The 23,364-nt window shown below is 43.7% G+C and overlaps 3 protein-coding genes across 4 annotated transcripts in view; 1 reads left to right on the forward strand and 2 right to left on the reverse strand.

The window, feature by feature from the left end:
• The window catches only part of TMEM121 (transmembrane protein 121), a 52,097-nt gene extending 37,389 nt beyond the window's left edge, over window positions 1-14,708 (reverse strand). The window contains exon 1 of the mRNA XM_069950624.1: window positions 14,627-14,708. The gene's annotated coding sequence lies outside the window, so the exon portion shown is untranslated. The remainder of the gene's footprint in view (window positions 1-14,626) is intronic.
• Window positions 14,709-19,479: 4,771 nt separating this feature from the next.
• Window positions 19,480-23,364, forward strand: part of EIF2S1 (eukaryotic translation initiation factor 2 subunit alpha) — a 465,302-nt gene continuing 461,417 nt past the window's right edge. The window contains exon 1 of the mRNA XM_069949418.1: window positions 19,480-19,485. The gene's annotated coding sequence lies outside the window, so the exon portion shown is untranslated. The remainder of the gene's footprint in view (window positions 19,486-23,364) is intronic.
• The window catches only part of TEDC1 (tubulin epsilon and delta complex 1), a 35,754-nt gene continuing 32,953 nt past the window's right edge, over window positions 20,564-23,364 (reverse strand). For both annotated transcript variants that reach the window (XM_069950315.1, XM_069950316.1), the window contains exon 8: window positions 20,564-20,928. In XM_069950315.1, the coding sequence (XP_069806416.1) occupies window positions 20,590-20,928 (339 nt within the window). In that variant the 3' untranslated portion in view covers window positions 20,564-20,589. The remainder of the gene's footprint in view (window positions 20,929-23,364) is intronic.

A 23,364-nucleotide genomic window follows, 5' to 3' on the forward strand; every position in this document is an offset into this window, starting at 1 on the left:
GGAGAGGTTTTCTATGGAGATTTTCTACTGCTCTGGACAGTTCCTGACATGGACAGAGGTGGCAGCAGAGAGCACTGTGTCAGACTGGAGAGAATACACCACTTCCTGCAGGACATACAGCAGCTAATAAGTACTGAGAGTATTTTGTAGGTTGTGAATTGCAGTATGACACCATATGGCAGGATTATTTAGCCAGAATTTACAGAAACTGCTTAGAAAATGGCAGGTGGGAGGCCCTACTTGTTGTCCAGGGATCCATAGTCTGTAAAACTGGCCCTGATGGGCAACCCAGCCAGCCGATAAGAAAATTACAACACCTCTGAATCCGTGCATCATACTGGTGGTAAGTAAAGGCAATCAGCAGATGAAGCATTGCTGGAATACATGCGGCGTGCCCTGACTGGCACTATGTTGGTACACTGCTGCTGTGCCAGGACAGGCTGTTCTGTAGGAAACTCAGGGAAGGTGGCTGCATTTTATTTTTCCTATTCTCCACAGTATATATTGAACAAGACCCCTGAGAATCTCTTGTCCTTGTTATTAAATGTAACTGTACAGTGAAGGGGATTCAAATAGGTTTAGCCACATAGGGGAGATTTATCAAACATGGTGTAAAGTGAAACTGGCTCAGTCGCCCCTAGCAACCAATCAGATTCCACCTTTCATTTTCCAAAGAGCCTGTCAGGAATGAAAAGTGGAATCTGATTGGTTGCTAGGGGCGACTGAGCCAGTTTCACTTTACACCATGTTTGATAAATCGCCCCTTAGTTTATATATATTAGGTATATATTTAGGGCTTTGGAGCCAATAGTTTTCTTAGTTCTCGGGTAACACTGTTAACCATTTAACTCACGGCCCTATTACGCGGGGCGATTATTGGCTGAACAGGCCTTTATTGCCCTGGGGAATACGGCCGGTGATCAGCCAACACACTAACAAACGCTCATTTGTTGGCTGATTTGGTCGTTTTCACCTGCTTAAATATCATCAGCTGTTGGCCGCCCATCTCCCCATGTAATCTGGATGTGCGGCTGTCGGCTGATTGCAGGAAGGAGCCTTCCTTCACTATCACTGAGCCGTGTAATAGGCTCTGCAATCTATGAGATGAAATTAAATTAAAGGGAGACAGATACAAATTTCATGCTACCCGAACCTGCCAACCCCGATTGACATATCATTCTCTATCTGCACATAGGGAGAGATCAGTCAGCCAGGGTTACTGAACCACCTTGATGACTTGGGGCCCGTTCCCTGCAGAAGTTCCAACTATGATCACTCTGGGATGGCACAGCCAATCCCAATGCAAAGTACATTATAGCGATAAGTGTTTCATGCTGCCCGTGGTTAACAAAGCATTCATCTATTGATAGGTTCTCTTTACATGGGTGATGACCACACATACACGAAACTTCTCTTAACTACAACCAGGACCAGTTTGGTTCTGAGATTTGCTGAGTCTAAATGCTTTTACTTGCCTGTTTTACGTGCTATAGGATCAGGTAGGTTATATCTTGTTTTTTTTTTTCCTTTCTTTATTTTTACTCTCTGGGGGTGGGTGATTGGATGAGGATTATAATGGATGTTATATACAGTATATGTTTATATGTATATGTTTGTTGTATGTCTGTTAGGTTTGGCGGCTTTGTGTTTATAACATACGTATTTCTTTTTCTGTCTATTTTAAATAATGGAAAAATAAATATATACACACACACACACACACTTTGGCCATGATTTTTATGGAGTACTTTACTGGGCGAACTGGTTGCTATGAAGAACTTGGTTGGCAGGTCAAGAGCAGGAAGGGGAGAGCCATCAACCTCCAATTGCTTCCCTTCTTCATGCCAAGTATTTTACGTATAGGCTATGCTCCCACAACAGGTTTTTTTTAGGTAAAAAACTGAAGTTTTTATAATGATGTCCGTTAACAATAATCATGATCATTAATAACGGCCATTTTAATGGCAGTTTTTTTTTCTACTAAAAAGACGCTGTAGGAACATAGCCATACAGTGTGTGGGAACCTTAAAGGGGAGGTCTGGCCATTTTTTAAATCTGGCAGTCGACAGGGGCAGGGGAGAAGTTTATCAGGAGTACAAACTTACCTCTCCCCATGCCCACGGTGAGCGACGGGACCAGCCTTGGGACCCCCGCCGGAAGGCATTTTCCCCCAGGTTGTGATGACTGCGTGACTCGTGGAAAATGCCTGTCCTTGGTGATGGACGGGCGGCTCAGCCAATCAGTGACTGGAGAGGCATCCCACTCCAGTTACAGACTGGCTGAGCGGCCAGTCCATCAGCAGGGTTGTGACATGTCAGTGCCAGAAGTCCCAGAGCCCAGTAGGGGTCCCAAAGCTGGTCCCGCGGGGAAACCTCCATACACATTACAGAAGGTGCGGCCAACTGTCTAAACAGTGGATTTGGCCACCATTTTACTAATGTGTATAGGGGCCTTAAGGGTTTCTAAGCCAACAAAATTAAAAACCTTCAGTTGTAAGAATCCATGCACACACACTACTATGTTCAACCTGTTGAAGGCAATGGGCCCACCGGGAACATGTCTGACTCTTAACCCACATCCCTTTTTGACATTATGCCAACAAACAGTCCATGAGATACCTAAAAACATGATGTGAGTGCAGCCTTATAGACAACTTTTTTTACGTATATCTGGAGGACTCCATTCAGGAGAAACACCCACATGTATTAACTTGAGTGGGCACTCTTTTCATGCTTCATTTTCTCTCTAAGTATCTTTCAGCCTCAACCCACACACTATAAACAGCTGCTCTAAGTAAGGGGGCTCTGAACAGAGGGGCCCCCGCTGTGATCAGCTTCTGACAGGTCACAAAATGCCTGAAATGTTTGTCGGGAAAAAAAAATCAGCATGGATATTGGTAACGGAGTAAAAGAAAAAGAAAAGTTACGGGGGTACGAGATGCAAAATTTAGAAAAACATCTCACGTTTCACAATGAAGACATCATATGTGATCCCCATTTTAAAGAACCCTCTGACATCAGTTAGCACCTGGAGGCAGACTCTGCTATGGATGCCCAGAATATAAGGGGGCCATGCTGCTTGGTAATATGCTTGGACCCCTCATCGGATACATCTACAATTCCGTAGTAGATTGGTTATGACAAAGACTTTAGTGGTATGATGGAGATTCCAAGTTATGGAAATCTCAGAAGGGATCTTGGATGCAATCCTGAGTGCCCCCTCCCAGACATCAGCAGGGCCCTAAAAGTGCATTGCAACCTCTAGACGAACACGTCAGACCCCAGTGCTATCCATGCTCAGTTATATTTATGAGTATTATAAGCCGTCTCTATCCTTTATTGTACATCAGCTGCAGAGGTTCCGACAACCAAGCACTGCCCCCTTGGAATGGATGAGTCACAGACTAAAAAATGTTAGAGCTGATATTAGTAATATGGGATGGTAGCATATCCCTATGTCTATCTTACTCATGAGGCCCACTGGATATTCACCAAGGCACATGGTACATGGTCCTCTTATAAAAGATCCCATCAGAAACCATCACCAATATTTGCCCGAATATATTTATTTTTTTATTTCACACTTCACGAAAAAAATTGGGGTCACAACTCTTAGTTTAACCGATTCAGACTAATCACGTTAAAACTTCCATTATACACTGTACATGTATAAGGGGATTACTGTTTGATGTGTCTGTATAGCTCTATCCTCAAGAACTGCATAGGATCTGGAGGAGATAGATATATGTATATACATGTACACCAAGATTCTTATGTAATTCTTGGATCCTTGCTACAAGCAGGTCACCTCCACGGACTTAATGATAGGATAAAACCCATAGAAAACTAGAATGGTCAGAAAAACTGAACTTGCATGATTCCTTTAAGAAAATTCCTATGGCTTTATTATAGGAAACTATATATCTTGAAATATATATAGACAAAATATTTACGTAATTAATTCTGTATATATATATATATGTACATTCACGTATATGTGTATATATGTTGTCTTCTAGTCTTACCTTTAAAAATCCAGCCAATCACTCCTTCCAGCTAAGACATTTGCAACAGCTGGGTATCAATATTAAATCCAATCAGGTTTGCAGTGATCTCCGGAAAGACCATTATCCCGGTACAATCCAGCATCCCTTACGGCCCTGGTGGTCATTGGCAGTGCCCAGTAAATCGCCCACCGTCTTCAGGCAGATGCTTGCTCCTGGATTCCCCCTCCAGTAGGCTGCACTCAGTGGATGGAGCCAGCAGCACAGCACTGCATTCAAGCAGTCATTTGTAGGATGAAAGCCAGTAACAGTGGAGATACTGTTGTGTAGAGGGGGAGGGGAGAAGGGATGAAGGCAATAAGCACTGAAGCCTCTCTCCTTCTTCTACAGACTTGCACCACCGAGAAATACAGAGGAGTGTTCCCACCCATTACATGTCAATGTCTCCTCCACACTGCTGCCGCTGCTGCACCTGCACATCACTAAGCATGCAATGCCATGCACTGTGCAATGAGGGGATGGAGATGGGGGTTCTAGTGGATGATCCGGATACATCAAGAAATTCTAAAGAGGAAGTTCCTCCTCCAAATCTACATGCATAAGACTAATAGCCAAAGCTCTCCCTTTATTCTAATCACTCTCTGGGAGGTAATGAAATTCTCTGCACTTGCCCTGCAAGGAGGATGCAGCCCGCCATCCGAGGGAGCCTGGAGCCCATCCGTGGACTGCAGGAGCAATGGAAATGTTAATATTCCTGCATAGGATCTCAGAAATTATATAGTAGTATATTAGGGCTGAGAAAACAAAAAAAACATAAATAAAAAAAGAGCTGCAAACGTTATAAAAAAGAAAAACTACTCAACCCCCTCCTACCGATCATGGGCGATCCAGCGATCCCTGTTTATAAGCTGCTATCCAATCAGTGGTTGCGTGTTGTACTACTGGTTTCACCGATACGGCGGTAAATATGGTACATGGCCAATGATTGGATGATAAATAAAGATTGGCGGGATAAAGGGTTAATCCAGGATTGGAAAACAGCACCATCCTTAAAGGAGAAGTCTGGCGGATTATAAAATCTGGCAGGGGCAGGGGGGAAATTGACTACAAGTACTAACTTTCTTCTCACCATGCCCGCGGTGAGCAGCGGGACTGGCCTCAGGACCCCGACGGAAGTTATTTTCTGAGTTTTGATGACGTTATGACTGGGGGAAAAGACCTATCCCGGCTGATGGACTGGCCGCTCAGCCAATCAGTGACTGGAGCAGCGACTGAGCGGCCAGTCCATCAGCTGGGTTGTGATGTGTCAGCTCTGGAGATTCCAGAGCCTGGCGGGGATCGCAAGGCCTGTCCTGCTGCTCACTGCAGGCACAGGGAGAGGTAAGTATGTATTTGTAATCAATTTCCCCCCTGCCCCTGCCGGATTTTATAATCCGCCCGACTTCTCCTTTAACTGGGGACAAGAGTGGCGCTGTTTTTGGAAGAGGTTTTTCGAATTCCAAAATAATCCCTTTAAAGATTTGTATAGTGTTTTTATTTTTGATATATTTTTCTTTTTCAGAAACCGCGTCTAACCCCTTAACGGTGGCAGATTTGTTTCTGCTGCTCCATCTAAATAACATTTGTCATGCTGCAGAGATCTCATTCACAGGTATGGAAGATATTTCAATGTCTGGAAACATTGTCACAACAAAATGGAATATCACATCACATCACGTATGTAATTCCCTGATACAGTCTTTAAGTAGGCTCAGTAATTATAGATCCACTCTAAGGGTATACGTTGACATGTGGCAGATGTTTCTGTATAGAATAGATGGAGATCTCTACGGTAAATCTGCTACCTGTAAACTTATCCTCAAACAGCTGAGGTTAGCCGTGACACTGAAATGGGCATAGCTTATTCTGACAACATGAATACATAACTGAAGCCTATATAAATAGCTGATAGAGATGAGCGAATCGCCTGTCTGAACGAAACACTTCATTTGATTGGCAAGTGGCTTATCATCCGCCTGCCTTTGAACTCTGTTAGGCTACCTGCCGCTCCACCACAAAGCTGGATCCAGTGGAGGGTGAGTAAACAACCACAATGCAGGGAGAAAAAGTAACCCTCTATGTTAAAGGGCTTATCCAGTGTTAGAAAAACAGGGCCACTTTCCTCCAGAGACAGCACCACTCTTGTCTCCTGTTCAGGGGTGGTTTGCAATTATTCACTTCAATGGAACTGAGTTGCGAAACCTGCACCCAAACTAGAGACAAGAGTGGTGATGACCGATACGCACTTCTGACATCACTATGACACCTCAGAATGGTAGTTACACTTTAAACTCCCAAGGATCGGCAAAATTAAAGTTCCCCAACTCAGAGGCCATTGGGGTGGCTCTGATGGCAAAAATCAGACAGCAGGCACTTGAGATGAGCGCTAGCTAGTTATTAAAGAAACATTTTTTGTTCAAAAAGTTAGTGCAGTAACAGTAATGTTATTTTATGTGCATAAATTGAGGCTTTCACAGATGCACAGGGAATCGCCATGCACCTGTCCGCTTCTCTGCTATGTCCCGTGCTGGTTCTAAAGCTAGTTGTCCTCGTGTCTTTCAGCGTCTTCTTCTTCTTCTAGTCACTGCCGCAACGGTACCTTTGGCCACTAGGGTTTTCATAAGACCGACTGCTCTCGATTTATAGAGAAAGCTACTGCAGTCTGCCGATCCAGAGCCACCTGCACCTATTTGAACTAGCTCCACCTGTGCCTCCTTGCCTTAGCATTGTTGAATTCTTGCATTCCAAGCAAAGTTGTTTTTCTGCTATTCTGCTGATTCTCTTAATTCTCTGTTGTGCCACCATATCACATTATGCTTACTGTCTGACCCCTGTCTGTACCGCGTTCCAGTCCTGTTGCAGACTCAGATTGTCCGACCGGTCTTCGAAGCCACCTTCCCTGACCCTTCTGACTACGATTCCTGTCTCATCCCTGGTACTGCGCTGACTCTCAAGTTGAAGACCCACGTGTACTAAGCCTGTTCCCCAGTGCCTCTGTCTGGTCTTTGGGGGCCAGCTCTTGTGGAGCAACCTTGTGCCCCCTAGCTGCAGAAGTCCAGCTTCCGCATCCTGCGGCGGGAAAAAGGGTAAAAACCTAGAGGGCACTTAGACCCCGGTCTCTTGTGTGGCCCAAAGCCAAACTGTAAAGGATTATTCAGCTCACCACACCGGCAGAAGTTCACCCGCCCGATGCACGGCAGTGCAAGCTTCACCAACAAACGATAGGACAAAAGCCGGCAATCCTGGGATACGTCCAAAATTTGATCTTTATTAAATGTTTACATGCAAAAATAAACTCAGCAACAGAAACGAACGCGTTTCGGTCTCTCGAGCAGTATTACTCATAGCTGTCCGTTACACTTTGCTGTTTGTATGCTTACTTTATGTTGACATCTATTGAGTTATATTTTTACACTATACACCAGGAAAGGCAAAAACAACCTGAAAAGAGCTTCTTTGTGTATGTCTATGCATATTCTCATTCGCCCACCACGGCGCCTCTTGTAGGAGATGGCATCTGTCCCTATTTTATATAAGGTTTGTAGTACTTGGCTCAGCTCCTTATGACTGTGTGTGAGACAAGTCAGGAAAGAGACAAAAATAATCTGTGAAGCAAATTCTGTTCCGCATACTAAAATAGACCTCATTACTCTATACGAATCTCCTGTAACAAATCAAAATTATCCACAGTTTGCCAAATCAAGCACGAGCGTATTTTAAGTAAGGTTTAACTGGCAGCTTTAAAAGGGAACTAAAGATAGCTGCAGCTTACCAATAAAATCATATGGCCATTGGCCACCCCATGTAGGCCTGGACGTGTCCACATACAGTAAACACACACTTAAAACATAGCTGATAACTTTTCAGAATAAGCAGAGTATACCCAAAATAGCAGCAGTACTGATAGGCTTTGTATGACTTGTATCTGACATTTTTCACCAGTTTTCCCCTATGAATACACTGCCAGTTTCTTTGAGCTCAGTTCCACATTGAGTGGACACAAGCAATAAGATGTATCCCATACACTGCACACACACATAAGAGGGGATACTGCTCTCCTATGTCTATTATACTGCAGCAGCATTGAGGACATTTAAGAGCAGTACTGAGCAATAAAAGCTGTGCATTCATCACTGGGCTGGGACAGGAGACTTACTACGTAGTACAACCATGTCATCTTCATAGACTTCTATGGAAATCATCTGTTAAAGGGTCACTGTCATGATGCCCATACACAGAACTTGCCAGGTCGGTGGCCCATTAGCTCAGTAATCCACCATGCTGAACTATGGAGAACACATGGAAGCTCCTCATAAAAGTTACTTTTTACAGTTTACTGAGATTAAATGATCAGTGCAGGCAGGTGGGGATGGGTTTACTGGAAGTGGCTCATAGGTGGAGAAAGAGGCATAAATAAAAGCTTTCATATTTTCACTTGAACTATTAATTTATGCAAAGTTTGTGAAAAGTAAAGAGTTTAAAGAGACTCTGTCAGTAGGTTTAGACTGTCCTATCTAAGGGTAGCATAAACTAGTGTCAGATAAGCTGAACAGAATGATGTATCACTTACATTGTTCTGTGCAGCTGATCCAGAAATATCCTTCTAAATAGCGAGGATTCTTAGCACGGCACACTACTTCTCTCCATTATGTGCATGTTCTCAGTAGTCCTCGATATTCATCAGCACCAGTCCCCTCTGCCCACCAGCCACTGATAGGCAGTTGTCTGTCTATACTGTGTATAAGAGGTACTAATTCTCCTTAATGAGAGTCCGTCATAAAGACGTGTGGAGACTTACAGGCCATTGATGGTCCACTGGGAAGAAGGGATATGCAAAATAGCTCTCTCAAAGAGATGACTCGTCAAGTCAAACTCTAACTTAGAACATTGACTGGGGATATTATGCCAAGCCAAACAATTGCTCCAAAAGGAAAGACTTTCCATCTGCAGACAGCAGTTTCGGGGTTGTTGCCCCTCTTCAGTGCAGAGCAGAGTGTTGGCTGGCTAGTGAAAAGCCTATTGACCTGGGTCCAAGGGGTATTAATTCTCCTTAAGGAGAATCAGTCAAAGATGTGTGGAGACATACAGGCCACTGCTGCTCCATTGAGAATTATGGGAAGAAAGGATATATAAAATAGCTCTCACACCTCTTAGGCAAAGAGATGTCCCTTCAAGTCGTCTCACTATCTAGGAGTCTTAGAAGATTGACTTGGGATATTATGCCCGAAACAACTGTCTGCAGATGGGAAGTCTTTTGTTTTGGAGAGATTGTTTGTCATAGATCCCAAGTCAATGTTCTAAGACTTCTTGATAGAGAGACTTGATTTGAAGGGACATCTCTTTGTCTAAGAGGTGTGAGGGCTATTTAGCGTATCCTTTCTATACTACGTATAGGAAGACAACTGTCAATCCGCAGCCATAGGACGGAGGGAGTGGTGCGGCATGAAGCCCATTTTCCTGCATATCTGGAGAATGGCTAAACAGAATGATATAATGTATTGTTCTGTCACTTGTTTATGCTGTCCTCATTTAAGGCACTGTAAACCTAGTGACAGATTCCCTTTAAACTAGGCACTGCAGTTTCAACCAACTCTGCATAGATCAATGGTTTAAGTGAATATAAGAAACTTTGTAATATATCTTATCAGAGAAAAATGCTTAATTCTCCTGTTATTATGCATCTTCTCATCTCAGGTCTATCCAGTAGCTAGATCAGGGATCAAGTTACAAGCAAGATAAGCCTATAGAGGAGGGAGAAAGGAAAAAAGTGCCTAAGTACACAGACAGAGAAAAACCCAGCTAAGAGACAGCTCTGCCAGTACAAGATCTCATCCCAGAGCTTTATATCTATATTGGAAAATTGCAATCTTAGGCATTAGGAGACAATACAGAGACCCACATAAGTACACAAAGAGAGTACATGTGTTGTAAACCCTTAGGTTACAGTGTCAGTGTTCCATCTATACATCAAAACATTAGACAGAGCAGTTAGATGACGTCTCCAGTGGCAATTCCAATGGATTTCAGATTTGTTGGGTCATCCGCAGGACATTCCATTATGTGTTTAGGGATAGGTTGAAATGTTTTGCAAAACATGCAGTTCTATGTTCTCCAAAGACAGTGCCCTTCTAATGTCCCTGATATGTTCCAGGATTCTAAGTTTTAAATGATGTCATCCCAACATAAATCAGGCCACAAGGACATGTTGCAGGATAAATCACCTGCTCATTGTTACAGGAAATTCTGTGAAAAGTTTTGAAAGTCTTTGTGCCTTTAGAATCAATATTGCCAACATACTAACAGGCTGAACAAAAAGTCGGGCCCTATAAAATAAAGCTTTAAAGGGAACCTGTCACCCCCCGTGCCGGGGTGACAGGCTCCCGACCCCCCGTTAGAGCCCCATATACTTACCTAATCCCGCCGGGTCCCGCTTCTGGAGGTGGTCGGGTGATGAAGATCTCAGCCGCTGCAGCCCGGCGCGCGCGCTGAGAGATGAGTCCAACACCCATAGAGAATGACAGGAGAGTCCAGCGCTCCGTCATTCTCTATGAGCGTTGGACTCATCTCTCAGCGCGCGTGCCGGGCTGCAGCGGCTGAGATCTTCATCACCCGACCACCTCCAGAAGCGGGACCCGGAGAGATTAGGTAAGTATAGAGGGCTCTAACGGGGGGTCGGGAGCCTGTCACCCCGGCACGGGGGGTGACAGGTTCCCTTTAAAGTGTAACTACCACCTTTGTTGATGCCAGGATACGCTGTAAAAATCCTGCCACCATGCTCCCTTTGGAGGTGCATGCCGGAGACAGAATTCTTCTGGCAGCACCGCTGATTGAATTGTATACAACGGCGCTGCCGGAAGAATTCCATCCCCGACATACACAGAGGAGGCACAGTGGCAGGTTTTTGACAGTGTGTCCTACTGCCTGCGGGGGAATATGATAGTTACACTTTAATTGGATGGGGGTGGAACTTCATGACTGTGCAACGTTTTGCCGTTGACTGAGGTAATTCCATGCCCTACCCTTGCAGTGCATAGTAGTTAGGTAGGACACATACCCTTTGACTAAAGCCTATTTCATAAAGTTTAGCTTACCTATAGCTTGGCCATGATTAAGGGACTAGGTCCTGAAACGCGTCTGTGTGTTTTTTATGTCTTTTCTATGGATTTTAAGAGGAACCTTTGAATAAAGTTACAAGAATTTTATTGGTACTGTGGCCATCTATTGGTTTTGTTTGTTACCTATAGCTTATTGATTCCTGTGAAAAGAATTTTTGTGTATATAATAAACTTGTTTGATATATTGATTAGATGAGCTTGTTTACCACTTTCTTTCACTAAAACACGCTTAACAAACTGGTCAGCTGGTACAGACCAAAGTGTGTGTCTCGGATGAACCAATGATGCATGTAAGAGGGAGAGTCTGGTTTCTCTGGATGGTGGTATACAACATTCCCATATGGTACACTGTGATGTGCAGATCTAGAACATTTAAAAGGGGTTGGCCACTTTATAGTAAAATAGGTCACTACAAACTATTAGTAAGTGTACTCAATGTATATACTGACAGCAGCTCTCTGTTTACCTCATAGAGCTAATATCAGACTCCCCTTCACCAGGCTCGGCTGTCCTGCTCTGTTTTGTTTCTGTCCATAAAATGGCTGACATGGAGGAGCATGTGACCAGGCCCTGTCCACTGTGTTCTCCATAGACATATACAGGCTCAGTGGTGGACACTGGGGGGCGGGGCCTGGTCACATGCTCCTCCATGTCGGCCATCTTATAGACAGACTCACCACAGAGCAGGACAGCAGTCTAGAGGAAGAGAGTTTGATATTAGGTCTATGAGGTACACAGGGACCTGCTGTCAGTATATACAGTGAGTACACTTACTAATACTGTACACTGTGCAATTTTACTATAAAGTGGCCAACCCCTTTAAGGACTCCTATGTAATAGTATGCATTAACCCCTTCCCAACACATGTTGTACTTGTACGCCATAATGTGCTGCAGGTTTATGAAATGGGGGGGGGGTTCTAATCGTTTTTCCTACGATTGTCGATCTGCATCTAGAGTCAGGCAAAGCAATAGCCTACTCATAATAACTCCTTTTAAGTACAGGTTTATCCAAGGAAACATTTGGTGCATAGTTTGCTCACCTTTCCAGCCAGGCTACACATTTTACAGGTTTTTTCCTTCTTTTGGCACACTATGTATAATATGCGTATTTCACTTGCCCAATGCCACAATCGTAGCCAACCTGCAGCCACATATCTGAAGTAATAGCCATAGTAAGCCACAGTCATTTTGCTCTAGACAGCTAATGTAAAGCAGACTTACCTGGCTAGAGAAACAGATAAAGTGAAAACCATAAACTAAATCCCAACAAGATGCTGTGGGAGGATTTCTATGAAGCCACTCAGGCATCATAAAGCTGTGAAAATTCTTAGAGTCAAATGGTAGTTAACTGACTGACTATGTTCTCCTTATGTATATTCTGATTCAATAGGACTCGGAAATCATCTGGCGTGGTTGTACTCATAGCTACCCGATCTTCCAGCGGCAGGAGCGACTGCATGCCAATCAGGTAAGGCAGCCTAATGACAGGTAAGCATTAACTTAAACACGAGAATGCCTGATCACCACCACAAAGCCTGGTCTGGGACTACCGAAAAAGGCAGGCAATGCCTATGCCACTTATCCTACTTAAAGGGGAACTATCAGCGGGTTAGATTAATCTAACCTGGCGATAGCTCCCTATTGTGCACAGGGTGCTAAAAAAACAAACAAACACCTTTTGACATGTCAGGGTCTGAGTGTTCAGACTGTGACCGATAACGCTCAGCGCATTTCTCTTCTGGCTTTTTCAAGTGAGGAGATGTGTATATAACAGAAGTCTATGAGGCATGTCTCCTCACACAGAGGAGAGGACCGTGCAGCAGCGCAGTCTTCTCCCTGCTCATTCTATCGGTCGGGGTCTGATCAATCAAACCCTGACTAATAAAAACTTTTCAGTAGTAGTATGAAAGCATTGTTTCAGCTTGTTCCTGATATGGAGGGGAAGAATAGGGATGAATCTTTCCCAGGTATGGAAGAACTTCTACACCCTCTTTTCTTTAAGAAGTGAGGATTCTATCCAGTCCATACGGAAGAGGTATACCATTTTCTCCAAAAAGAGTCGGTGGTAAGGTAAGGTGGAGATGAGTGGAGAGAAAGGTTTTTATCTGGTTCCAGAATGTTTGGATATGTTGGCAGGACCATAGGCAGTGAAGGAAGTCGGAGTGAGGGGCAGCACACTTGGGGCAGGTATGATCCGTGGTGTTGCCTATAATCGAGCCTCTGTGTGGGGATATGTAAGCTCTATGATCTATTTTGTAAGACATCTCCCAATAAAATGTTGAAGGGAGATGTGTTTTAAATACTTTCTTATTGAATAATGAATGATGATGCGGTAAGTTCCGAAGTCTGGTCCAAAGCACATCATCCATTACATGGAACATGTCAATGCCCCCTAAGGGTATATGGACATTGAGTACTCCTCGTGGATAACTTGCCACGGATTCTGCTGCTTGACTCTCCGCCAGTCCCATAGACTCCGTTCTATGTTCGGGAGGATTGAGCCATCTGCCCAAAGAATTGACCTGTCAACTCTTTGGGAGTATAGAATGGAGTATATGGGATGGGCGCAGAGTCAAGAGGAAGTTATCCACGGGAATTACTCAGTGTGCATATACCCTTACTGTGGTAGATTTTTATGTATGTCTGTTTTTGAGTACTAAAATGGGAAAAAATTTTTTAGCATTTTATATTCATATAGACTATGCATTTTACTGATGACCTACGTTTTACATAATAAATTCCTGTGCTTGTGTAATGCGTCACCAGTGCTTGTGAGACCATTTTGGTTTGTGTTCTTTATAGGGATCAGTTTATGGGGTACATCAAGGTGGTGGGGTCCTTAGTTGGTCCCATGTGTGACAATTGCTTCTTGTAACCCGGAAACGCATAAATTAGGCTGGAAAATAATTGTACTTGATATGAAAGATGGAGTTACTGTAACCTATTTATTCCCAGGGGTGGGGGACTGGAGTATTACTTTAGAGAGCTGCTCATTAATGAGAGAAAATCTCAATGCGTTTGACCGGCTTAATCATACGATGAATTTTAATATAAAAACTAATTCTGTGCGTAAAAAAACCCCTCAAACCCGAAGATAATTTTATGGCGTAATAGAAACATAAAAAGCAACAGAAAAAGAAAATGACTAGAAGTTAGAAACGAACAACAATGGAACGTTCTGCATAAAATAAACACATTGCATATATTTTGCAGATCTCATTAACTATTCATCCATGTTAATTTCGAAGCTGAATATTTATGCAATGCAGCGACGCCGTGGTCTCTTTTTTTTTATATAAAATTCTTTTGTAAGATCAAAAACATCCATCGTAAATAATGTACAAGCAGCTAAAATTCATTACGCTACCTATAAAACGCTATCCCCACCGGACACAGCTCTTGAAAAGATGATTTTTTTTTTTTACGCTAAAAAAAATGCCCCATAGTTTGGAAAAAGCTCAACTCACAATCTATCTAAATCTCCGATATGCCTTGGGCTTTCTTTTCTCTGGTACGTAGCACCAATGGTCTTGTCTCAGCACCAATGTCTTAAAAAAAAAAAACAAGAAAAGAAAGATTAGCCGCCACTGCCTATTCATATTCATTTACTTTACTGCTTTAGGCGAGCATAGGTCAATAGAAATAATACAGCAGGTTAGTCGAAGTTTATTGCAGGTAAGTTTTTTTTTTTTTTTTATGATGCAAAATGCAGCAAAGATCCCACCAATGACTAATGCTATAAGAAATTATAATAATAATATTAAATATTAAAATATTTTGTTCTTTTGCAGCAAGGAGAACAAAGGAAGATGGAACACGGCCCTGAAAAGAGAATGTGTCCTGCCAACTCTGCTATCTCTATAGGCTGCTTAGTGGGCCTTAAAGGGAATGTGACATCAGAAAATGACATTGTTTAAATAATGTTTTTATGTTAAACAATTTAAGAAATAAATAAATTATTTTTATTTTTTTTAAATAATTTTTCTATCTATATAATAAAATCACTCATATCATACAGTTTTCATTCTCACCACTGGGGCTAAAACTGAGCTGAGAATTCCTGTTGTAACTGTGGTGATAAGAGGAGGCTGCTGTAAAGTGATCTGTACAGCATTGCAGCGACATGTGAAACCAGCAGATAGAGGAGACAATAGCAGCTCCCTGTGGAATGACCTCTTCAAAGGTCACAGCGTGTGCTCAGAAATGTTTTACATTTCATCTCACGAGGACAGAGTCTGTCTATTGTAGTCTATGTCCATGAGTCTTGCTGTAAAGCATGTCACTAAGTGCTGTTAAAAACAGCTCAGGCAAGTTGAAAGCCCCCATAACAATGTACAAATAGTGAAATAAGAAAATTGTGATCTCTTTCTTTTTCTCTTAGTTGTTTCCTCCAACTTTTTTCACCTCTGTGTCCCTGGGCCTCCTCCTCAGTTGTTGGTTTTTAGATTTGTGTTTATTTACATAAAGAACGTTCAGGTCATAGAGGTCAACAACCTATAGGTGGGTGTGGTTTCAATGGGGCAGGGCTTAAATTAATTAGGATTCCTGGTGACTGACATGAGGTGAAGTAGCATCTCTCCTCCCCATATTGCACTGCTTAGCCACTGTACAATAATAACAATATTGTTCCTTTATTTATGTAGCTCCAATTCTGCAGTGCTATACAGAGATTGTAGTCATGCATATTGGTCCCTGTCCACAATGGAGCTCACAATGTTTTGGAGTGTCACGCTGCTCTTACTGCTGCAGCTTCCACTGGGCTCAGATGTAAGCTCCTCCTACAGGGGTGGGGCTAAATAAATGTGGATGCATAACCACGCCCACCTGATGACTCACTGCTCCCTCACTGGAAGGAACATGACATCACAGGAGATAGAGAAAACACAGGCAGGGTGGTCATGTGGCAGCCTGAGAACACAATAAGCGATCTAAATAAAAAATCAAAGTGTATAAAAAAACATAGAACACCCAAAGAGGTCAATACACTGCTAGTTTATTTTACTTGTGTAAAAGTGACCGTGATCAGCTGAGAGGGATCGCTATTTTTTTGGACTGCCACAATATAATATCCGACATGGAGAGAGAGGAGCGGCTGCACATCACACCTATGGCTGATACTAATGCTGCTAAGCCTATTTTAAAAAAACAACTTTAGGATGTTGGAATATTAATTGATCAAGCCATATCGCCCCGTGTACCAACGTGCAGGTCTCCTGGTCCACACGGGTCCCTACGCTAACTCCACACCGTGTCGGTCAGCGACCGCTACCACCGCAAAGCGTGCACATGCAGGGAAGGGAGGCCATGGAATGTCCCTGCAACCCCCATGTCACAGGACCAAACCCAAAGTGCCCCACCAAACGTGGTACACAGGGCGTATTGGTTTGATCAAATTGTATACCAAATTCCTGGTGTTTGTTTTAAACCCTTTGAGGACCAGGCCCAAAATGACCCAGTGGACCGCACAAATTTTGATCTTAGTGTTTCCGTTTTTCCCTCCCCCCTTTCTAAGAGCTCTAGCACTCTCAGTTTTCTATCTACAAGCCATGTAAGTGCTTTTTTTTACAGGAATAGTTGTACTATGTAAGGGCTCGTTCACACAGCGCAAAAGGAGCGGATTACGCGAGGAAATATTTCCGCCTGAAATCAACTGACGCTGAATTCCGAGCAGAATATAAGCAGAATGTAAGCAGAATCCCTGCGTATTCTGCTAGGAAAGTGTTGAGCTCGTAATCAGCTCTTGACAAATTCAGCGCGGAATACTCAAGGAATCCGCGCTGAATCTGCATGCATTCAGCGCTGAAATTCAGCGAGTATTTGGTGAGTAAACTAGACTATACCAGAACATATACTAGAATCCTCCTCCCCCCCCCTTTTCCCCATTTCCGCGCTGATTCAGCGAGTAATTTCCGCTTGTATTACGCGCTGAATACGCTTGTATTCCGCGCTGAAACAGAAAATCAGAGCCCCATTGATTTGTATAGGCTTCCGCTAGCGGAAGAATGAACATGTTCATTCTTCTGGCGGAAAGCGGATTAGTTCAGTGCGGAAATTCCACTGTGTGAACTGCAGAGCAGAATTTCCATTCAACACAATGGAAATTAGCTCTGCACCTATTTTATTAAAGCAGAAATTCAGCTGCTTTTGCTTAGTGGGAACGAGCCCTAATGGCGTCTTTCATTCTACCATAAGGGCTCGTTCCCACTGAGCAAAAGCAGCTGAATTTCTGCGCTGAATCAGTGCTGAAATTTCAGCCGTTAAAATAGGTGCAGAGCTAATTTCCATTGTGTTGAATGGAAATTCTGCTCTGCAGTTCACACAGTGGAATTTCCGCACTGAACTAATCCGCTTTCCGCCAGAAGAATGAACATGTTCATTCTTCCGCTAGCGGAAGCCTATACAAATCAATGGGGCTCTGATTTTCTGTTTCAGCGCGGAATACAAGCGTAATACAAGCGGAAATTACTCGCTGAATCAGCGCGGAAATGGGGAAAAGGGGGGGGAGGAGGATTCTAGTATATGTTCTGGTATAGTCTAGTTTACTCACCAAATACTCGCTGAATTTCAGCGCTGAATGCATGCGGATTCAGCGCGGATTCCTCGAGTATTCCGCGCTGAATTTGTCAAGAGCTGATTACGAGCTGAACACTTTCCTAGCAGAATACGCAGGGATTCTGCTTACATTCTGCTTATATTCTGCTCGGAATTCAGCGTCAGTTGATTTCAGGCGGAAATATTTCCTTGCGTAATCCGCTCCTTTTGCTCTGTGTGAACGTAGCCTAACATGTATGATGGAATTCCAAATATATTATTTATGAAGATATAAATTGGTGAAATCGTAAGAAAGAAAGCAATATGGTAACGTTTGTGGGGTTCCTGTGTCTACGTAATGCACTATATGGTAAAAGCAACATTATACTATTATTCTATAGGTCAGTCCGAACACAACCATATGCAGGTTACACAGATTCTCTAATGTTATATTTTTTTTTTAATGAAATCCTTTTTTTTGGCAATTATAAATAAAATGGGCCTATTGTGACGCTTATAACGGTTTTATTTTTTCACCTACGGGGCTGTATGGGGTGTCATTTTTTCCGCCATGATCTCTAGTTTTTATTAATACCATATTTGTGAAGATCGGACGTTTTGATCACTTTTTATAAAATTTTTTTTATATATAATGTAACATAAAATCGGTAATCCGCGCACTTTTTTCCCTCTTTTCGTGTACGCCGTTTACCGTTCGCAATGACGCTTGTAATATTTTAATAGATTGGACAATTACGCACGCTACGGTATTTTATATGTTTATCTATTTATTTTTATATGTTTTATTTATATAATGGGAAAGGGGGGTGATTTCAACTTTTATTGGGGGAGGGGTTTTGGGGTAGTGTTTTTAACTTTTTTTTTTTTTTTTTACACATTTGAAGTCCCTTTGGGGGACTTGTAAATACATTAGTTTGATTTCTACACTGATGATTGCTATGCCATAGGCATAGCATTGATCAGTGTTATCGGCGATCTGCTCATTGAGCCTGCCTGTGCAGGCTTAGTGCAGCAGATCGCCGATCGGACCGCACGGAGGCAGGTAAGAGACCTCCGGCAGTCCGTTTTACCGATCGGGACCCCCGCAGTCACACTGCGGGGGTCCCGATCGGTAAGTGACAGGGGACTCCCCGTCACTTACACTTAAACGCCGCGGTCGCGCGGTCTCATGCAGAGCATGAGAATAAGGTTAGTTGATGCTTCTTTGATCTAATGATAGATGAGACCTCTTGGGGTAGGGATAGCGAAGCTTCGGGCCCTTCAGCTGTGGCAAAACTACAATTCTCATCATGCCTGGACAGCCAATGCTAGATGTCCAGGCATGATGGTAATGGCAGTTTTGCAACAGCTTGAAGGCCGAAGGTTCCACATCCCTGTCTTAGGGAATGAGGTTCCTCAGTGCACATTTGAATGGAGCACTGTTAAGTAATGGAGCCGCTCCTTTATTCAAACTCTATGGGACAGCCATTGTCATAGCCAACAAGTGTGAACCTGAGTCATAGCCAACAGGTGTGAGCCAGAGTCATCTAACCAGTTTAGACTTGGGCTGCACTCAAGGGTGGTGCCTTGGTTTTGACCCTTCAACATTCTTCAGATGAGAATGAGGTCCTTAAAGTAGAGGGCTAATATCTCAATATCTCTGGAAATGGTTACGATATAGGTGATGGCTGGTCCAGCAGCCGAGGAGACACCAGTCTGAAGGCAGAAGAATCCATCAGGCCAGGTCATACACAGCATGAAGGTAACAGGGGTCAAGCAGAGAACGACAAGACAGGTAAAAGGTCAAACACATAATACCAAACACTAGCAGAAACACCTTCACTTAGAACACCAAGAACGCTATTTCTCAAAGGTTGAGTACATGTGGCTGCCTGTAGTGATAGGGAACAGATCTAGGTGCTAATCCTATGGGCAGAAGCTGCAGCAGCAGGGTGGTGTTGAGAGGAGGCATAGCTGAGAACAGAGACAGGGGGAACTGATGGCTCTGACCACTAGGAAGCACAGTACACCAGCCGGTGTGGACCACCGGCGTAACACTTGTTCTCATGATCATCAGGGGCCCCAGTGGTTGGACCCCTGCAAATCAGATACTTATTACTTATCCCATAGTCAGGTGATAAGGTGTCACTAAAACCGCTCTAATGCTCTCCACACTGGCTAATGAAGAGCAATGACGTCCATGTACTCACCGCAGGCTAGTAACAGATTTTCCTGCAGGAAAAAAAAATCATTAACTTTATACATTTTTAAGAACTGGCACAAATTCTGCTTAGAACTTTATATAGATGAAACTTTTAAAAAGGGTTTTTTTTTTTAGATATGCGCAGGGAGAAGGTGCTAAAAAATAATAATGTACACTTAACTCCTTGGTTTCTGCAGCAGTAGCTTACGGCTTTGCCCTGCTGTGATGCCGCCAGTTTGGAGACCCACTAAAGGCCCTATTACACCAATTATCAGCCATTTAAACATCGTCTGGTGTAATTGCACAGGCAGCGAGCAGGAAATATTGTGCTGTGTAAGAAGGCCTTAAAGCAATACTGTATCCACCTCCCCCTCCCCCCTAAAGTCACTGGTACCAGCCGTTTCATGAGAGGGAGGTCCTTCCCGGTTGTGTATTTTAAAATGTGCTCGGTGTCTTGGTTAGGGTAACCAAAAAATGATCTTTTAATCTGCAGCAGCTGAGTCAAGGAGGCGTGGCCTAGAGAATGCGTGTCCTAGGCCTGCGACGCCTCTCCTTTCTTCCTTCCCGTCATTAGGAACGTCCCAGGATTTCTCCTGTGCATCGCTTGTCTAAACACTGCCGATGCTGTCAGTCAAGAATTTGAAAAAGATGCACAACCGGCATTACCATGTATGACGAAAATTTTATTATACATTTTTAACCCTTTGCTGGTGGAATACAAATAATCCCTTCAAGCTCCTCAGCCATGTCGTCCAGCCTTTCCCGGCACTGTTCTTGTAGCCTGTAATACTCGGCTTCCATTTTACGAATGGAAGACTGCAAACATTTTGTCACCTCGGTGACGTGAACTTCACTCGCGGAGCAATCCTTATTCACAGACTTGTGAAGCTTCTGTTCTCTGAGGAGGAGCCGATAGGAGCCGTGGATATCACTGGCATCGACACGCCGAGGTTTACAATGCTCCATTTTCTTTCTTACCTCTTGCTTTATTCTCTTCAGCTCCTTTTCACCCAATTCTGTTTCCATTTCTTTAATCTGTCAAGTAGAACGGATCCATTTTATTATTTCACTACAGGCTTTATGGCAGGAAAACAAAACATTTGGAAATTTGCATACACCGGCAGCATTGGAAACTCTACAAGTGGAAATGATTGGTAATAAAGATCATTTGCTTGATAAAGAAAAATGTCACTTACACCTCCTGAATGTAAATCGGCGGCACTGCGGGCTGGAGACGCCGGCTTCTACAATTATACAGTTCCCGCTGAAGAAATGTCAAGCCAAAGTTTTTGTAAAGTTTTTCTCTCGGTATATAAATAGCTATTCTACATTGACCTGGGATCATTTAAAAATCTCAAAATTGTTGCTTTCTTCGCTAGTCATTTTCTATGGCCTGTTCACATCTCGTTTTGGGTCTGCATTGCCAATATTCACTCACCGGCCACTTTATTAGGTACACCATGCTAGTAACGGGTTGGACCCCCTTTTGCCTTCAGAACTGCCTCAATTCTTGGTGGCATAGATACAACAAGGTGCTGGAAGCTTCCTCAAAGATTTTGGTCCATATTGACATGATGGCATCACACAGTTGCCGCAGATTTGTCGGCTGCACATCCATGATGCGAATCTCCCGTTCCACCACATCCCAAAGATGCTCTATTGGATTGAGATCTGGTGACTGTGGAGGCCATTTGAGTACAGTGAACTCATTGTCATGTTCAAGAAACCAGTCTGAGATGATTCTAGCTTTATGACATGGCACATTATCCTGCTGAAAGTAGCCATGCGATGTTGGGTACATTGTGGTCATAAAGGGATGGACATGGTCAGCAACAATACTCAGGTAGGCTGTGGCGTTGTAACGATGCTCAATTGGTACCAAGGGGCCCAAAGAGTGCCAAGAAAATATTCCCCACACCATGACACCACCACCACCAGCCTGAACCGCTGATACAAGGCAGGATGGATCCATGCTTTCATGTGGTTGACGCCAAATTCTGACCCTACCATCCGAATGCCGCAGCAGAAATCGAGACTCATCAGACCAGGCAACGTTTTTCCAATTTTCTACTGTCCAATTTCGATGAGCTTGTGCAAATTGTAGCCTCAGTTTCCTGTTCTTAGCTGAAAGGAGTGGCACCCGGTGTGGTCTTCTGCTGCTGTAGCCCATCTGCCTCAAAGTTCGACGTACTGTGCGTTCAGAGATGCTCTTCTGCCTACCTTGGTTGAAACGGTTGGCTATTTGAGTCACTGTTGCCTTTCTATCAGCTCGAACCAGTCTGCCCATTCTCCTCTGACCTCTGGCATCAACAAGGCATTTCCGCCCACAGAACTGCCGCTCACTGGATGGTTTTTCTTTTTCGGACCATTTTCTGTAAACCCTAGAGATGGTTGTGTGTGAAAATCCCAGTAGATCAGCAGTTTCTGAAATACCCAGACCAGCCCTTCTGGCACCAACAACCATGCCACGTTCAAAGGCACTCAAATCACCTTTCTTCCCCATACTGATGCTCGGTTTGAACTGAAGGAGATTGTCTTGACCATGTCTACATGCCTAAATGCACTGAGTTGCCGCCATGTGATTGGCTGATTAGAAATTAAGTGGTAACGTGCAGTTGGACAGGTGTACCTAATAAAGTGGCCGGTGAGTGTATGTTTGCATTCTTATACTACAGCAGGGCTATAATATTTAGGGTGCGTTCACATGTAACGGATCTGCTGCGGATCCCTGCCCTGTACATTCAATGGCCAGACAAACTCGCAGCAGGATGCACATCCCGCTGGGAGTACGTCCGCAGCCCACCCCGTTAACCCCTCGTCGGCCAGAGCGTATACTTCACCTGATCCGGCTTGCTTCGGGGCTCCCGACGTCTTCACGTCCCGCTCAGCCAATCAGTGCACTGCGGTGGGGCAGCGCACTGTTCGGCTTAGCGGTATGTGCTGGGAACCCCCGAAGCAAGCCGGAGCGGGGACCAGTCGATGTATACGCTCCTGCGGCCGGGGGGGTTAACAGGGTGGGTTGCGGACATACTCACAGCGGGATGTGGATCCTGCTGCAAGTTTTTCTGCCCATTGAATGTACAGGGCAGGGATCCGCTGTGGACCCGTTACGTGTGAATGCACCCTTAATATTATTATTAATATTAAAGGGGTTATCCAGGATTAGGAACACATAGCCACTTTCTTCCAGAAACAGCACCTCCTCTGTTCTCGCATCTCAGTTCCATTGAAGTGAATGGAGATGGATTGTAATACCACACACAACTCACACAACTTGGGGACAAGTGTTGCGCTGTTTTTGCAAGACAGTTGCTGTGTTTTTTCCCCAATCCTGGATAAACCCTTTAATTTTCATAATAAAGCAAGTTGTCAAACATACATTACTCTCCACTCCATACATTATGTGCATTCGGTGCAAAAGCCAATAATCTGCATCATCGTTGACCGGGAGCACATCGTTATTGTAACCAA

Source organism: Dendropsophus ebraccatus, chromosome 13 (genome assembly GCF_027789765.1).
Source record: "Dendropsophus ebraccatus isolate aDenEbr1 chromosome 13, aDenEbr1.pat, whole genome shotgun sequence".
NCBI lineage: Eukaryota > Metazoa > Chordata > Amphibia > Anura > Hylidae > Dendropsophus > Dendropsophus ebraccatus.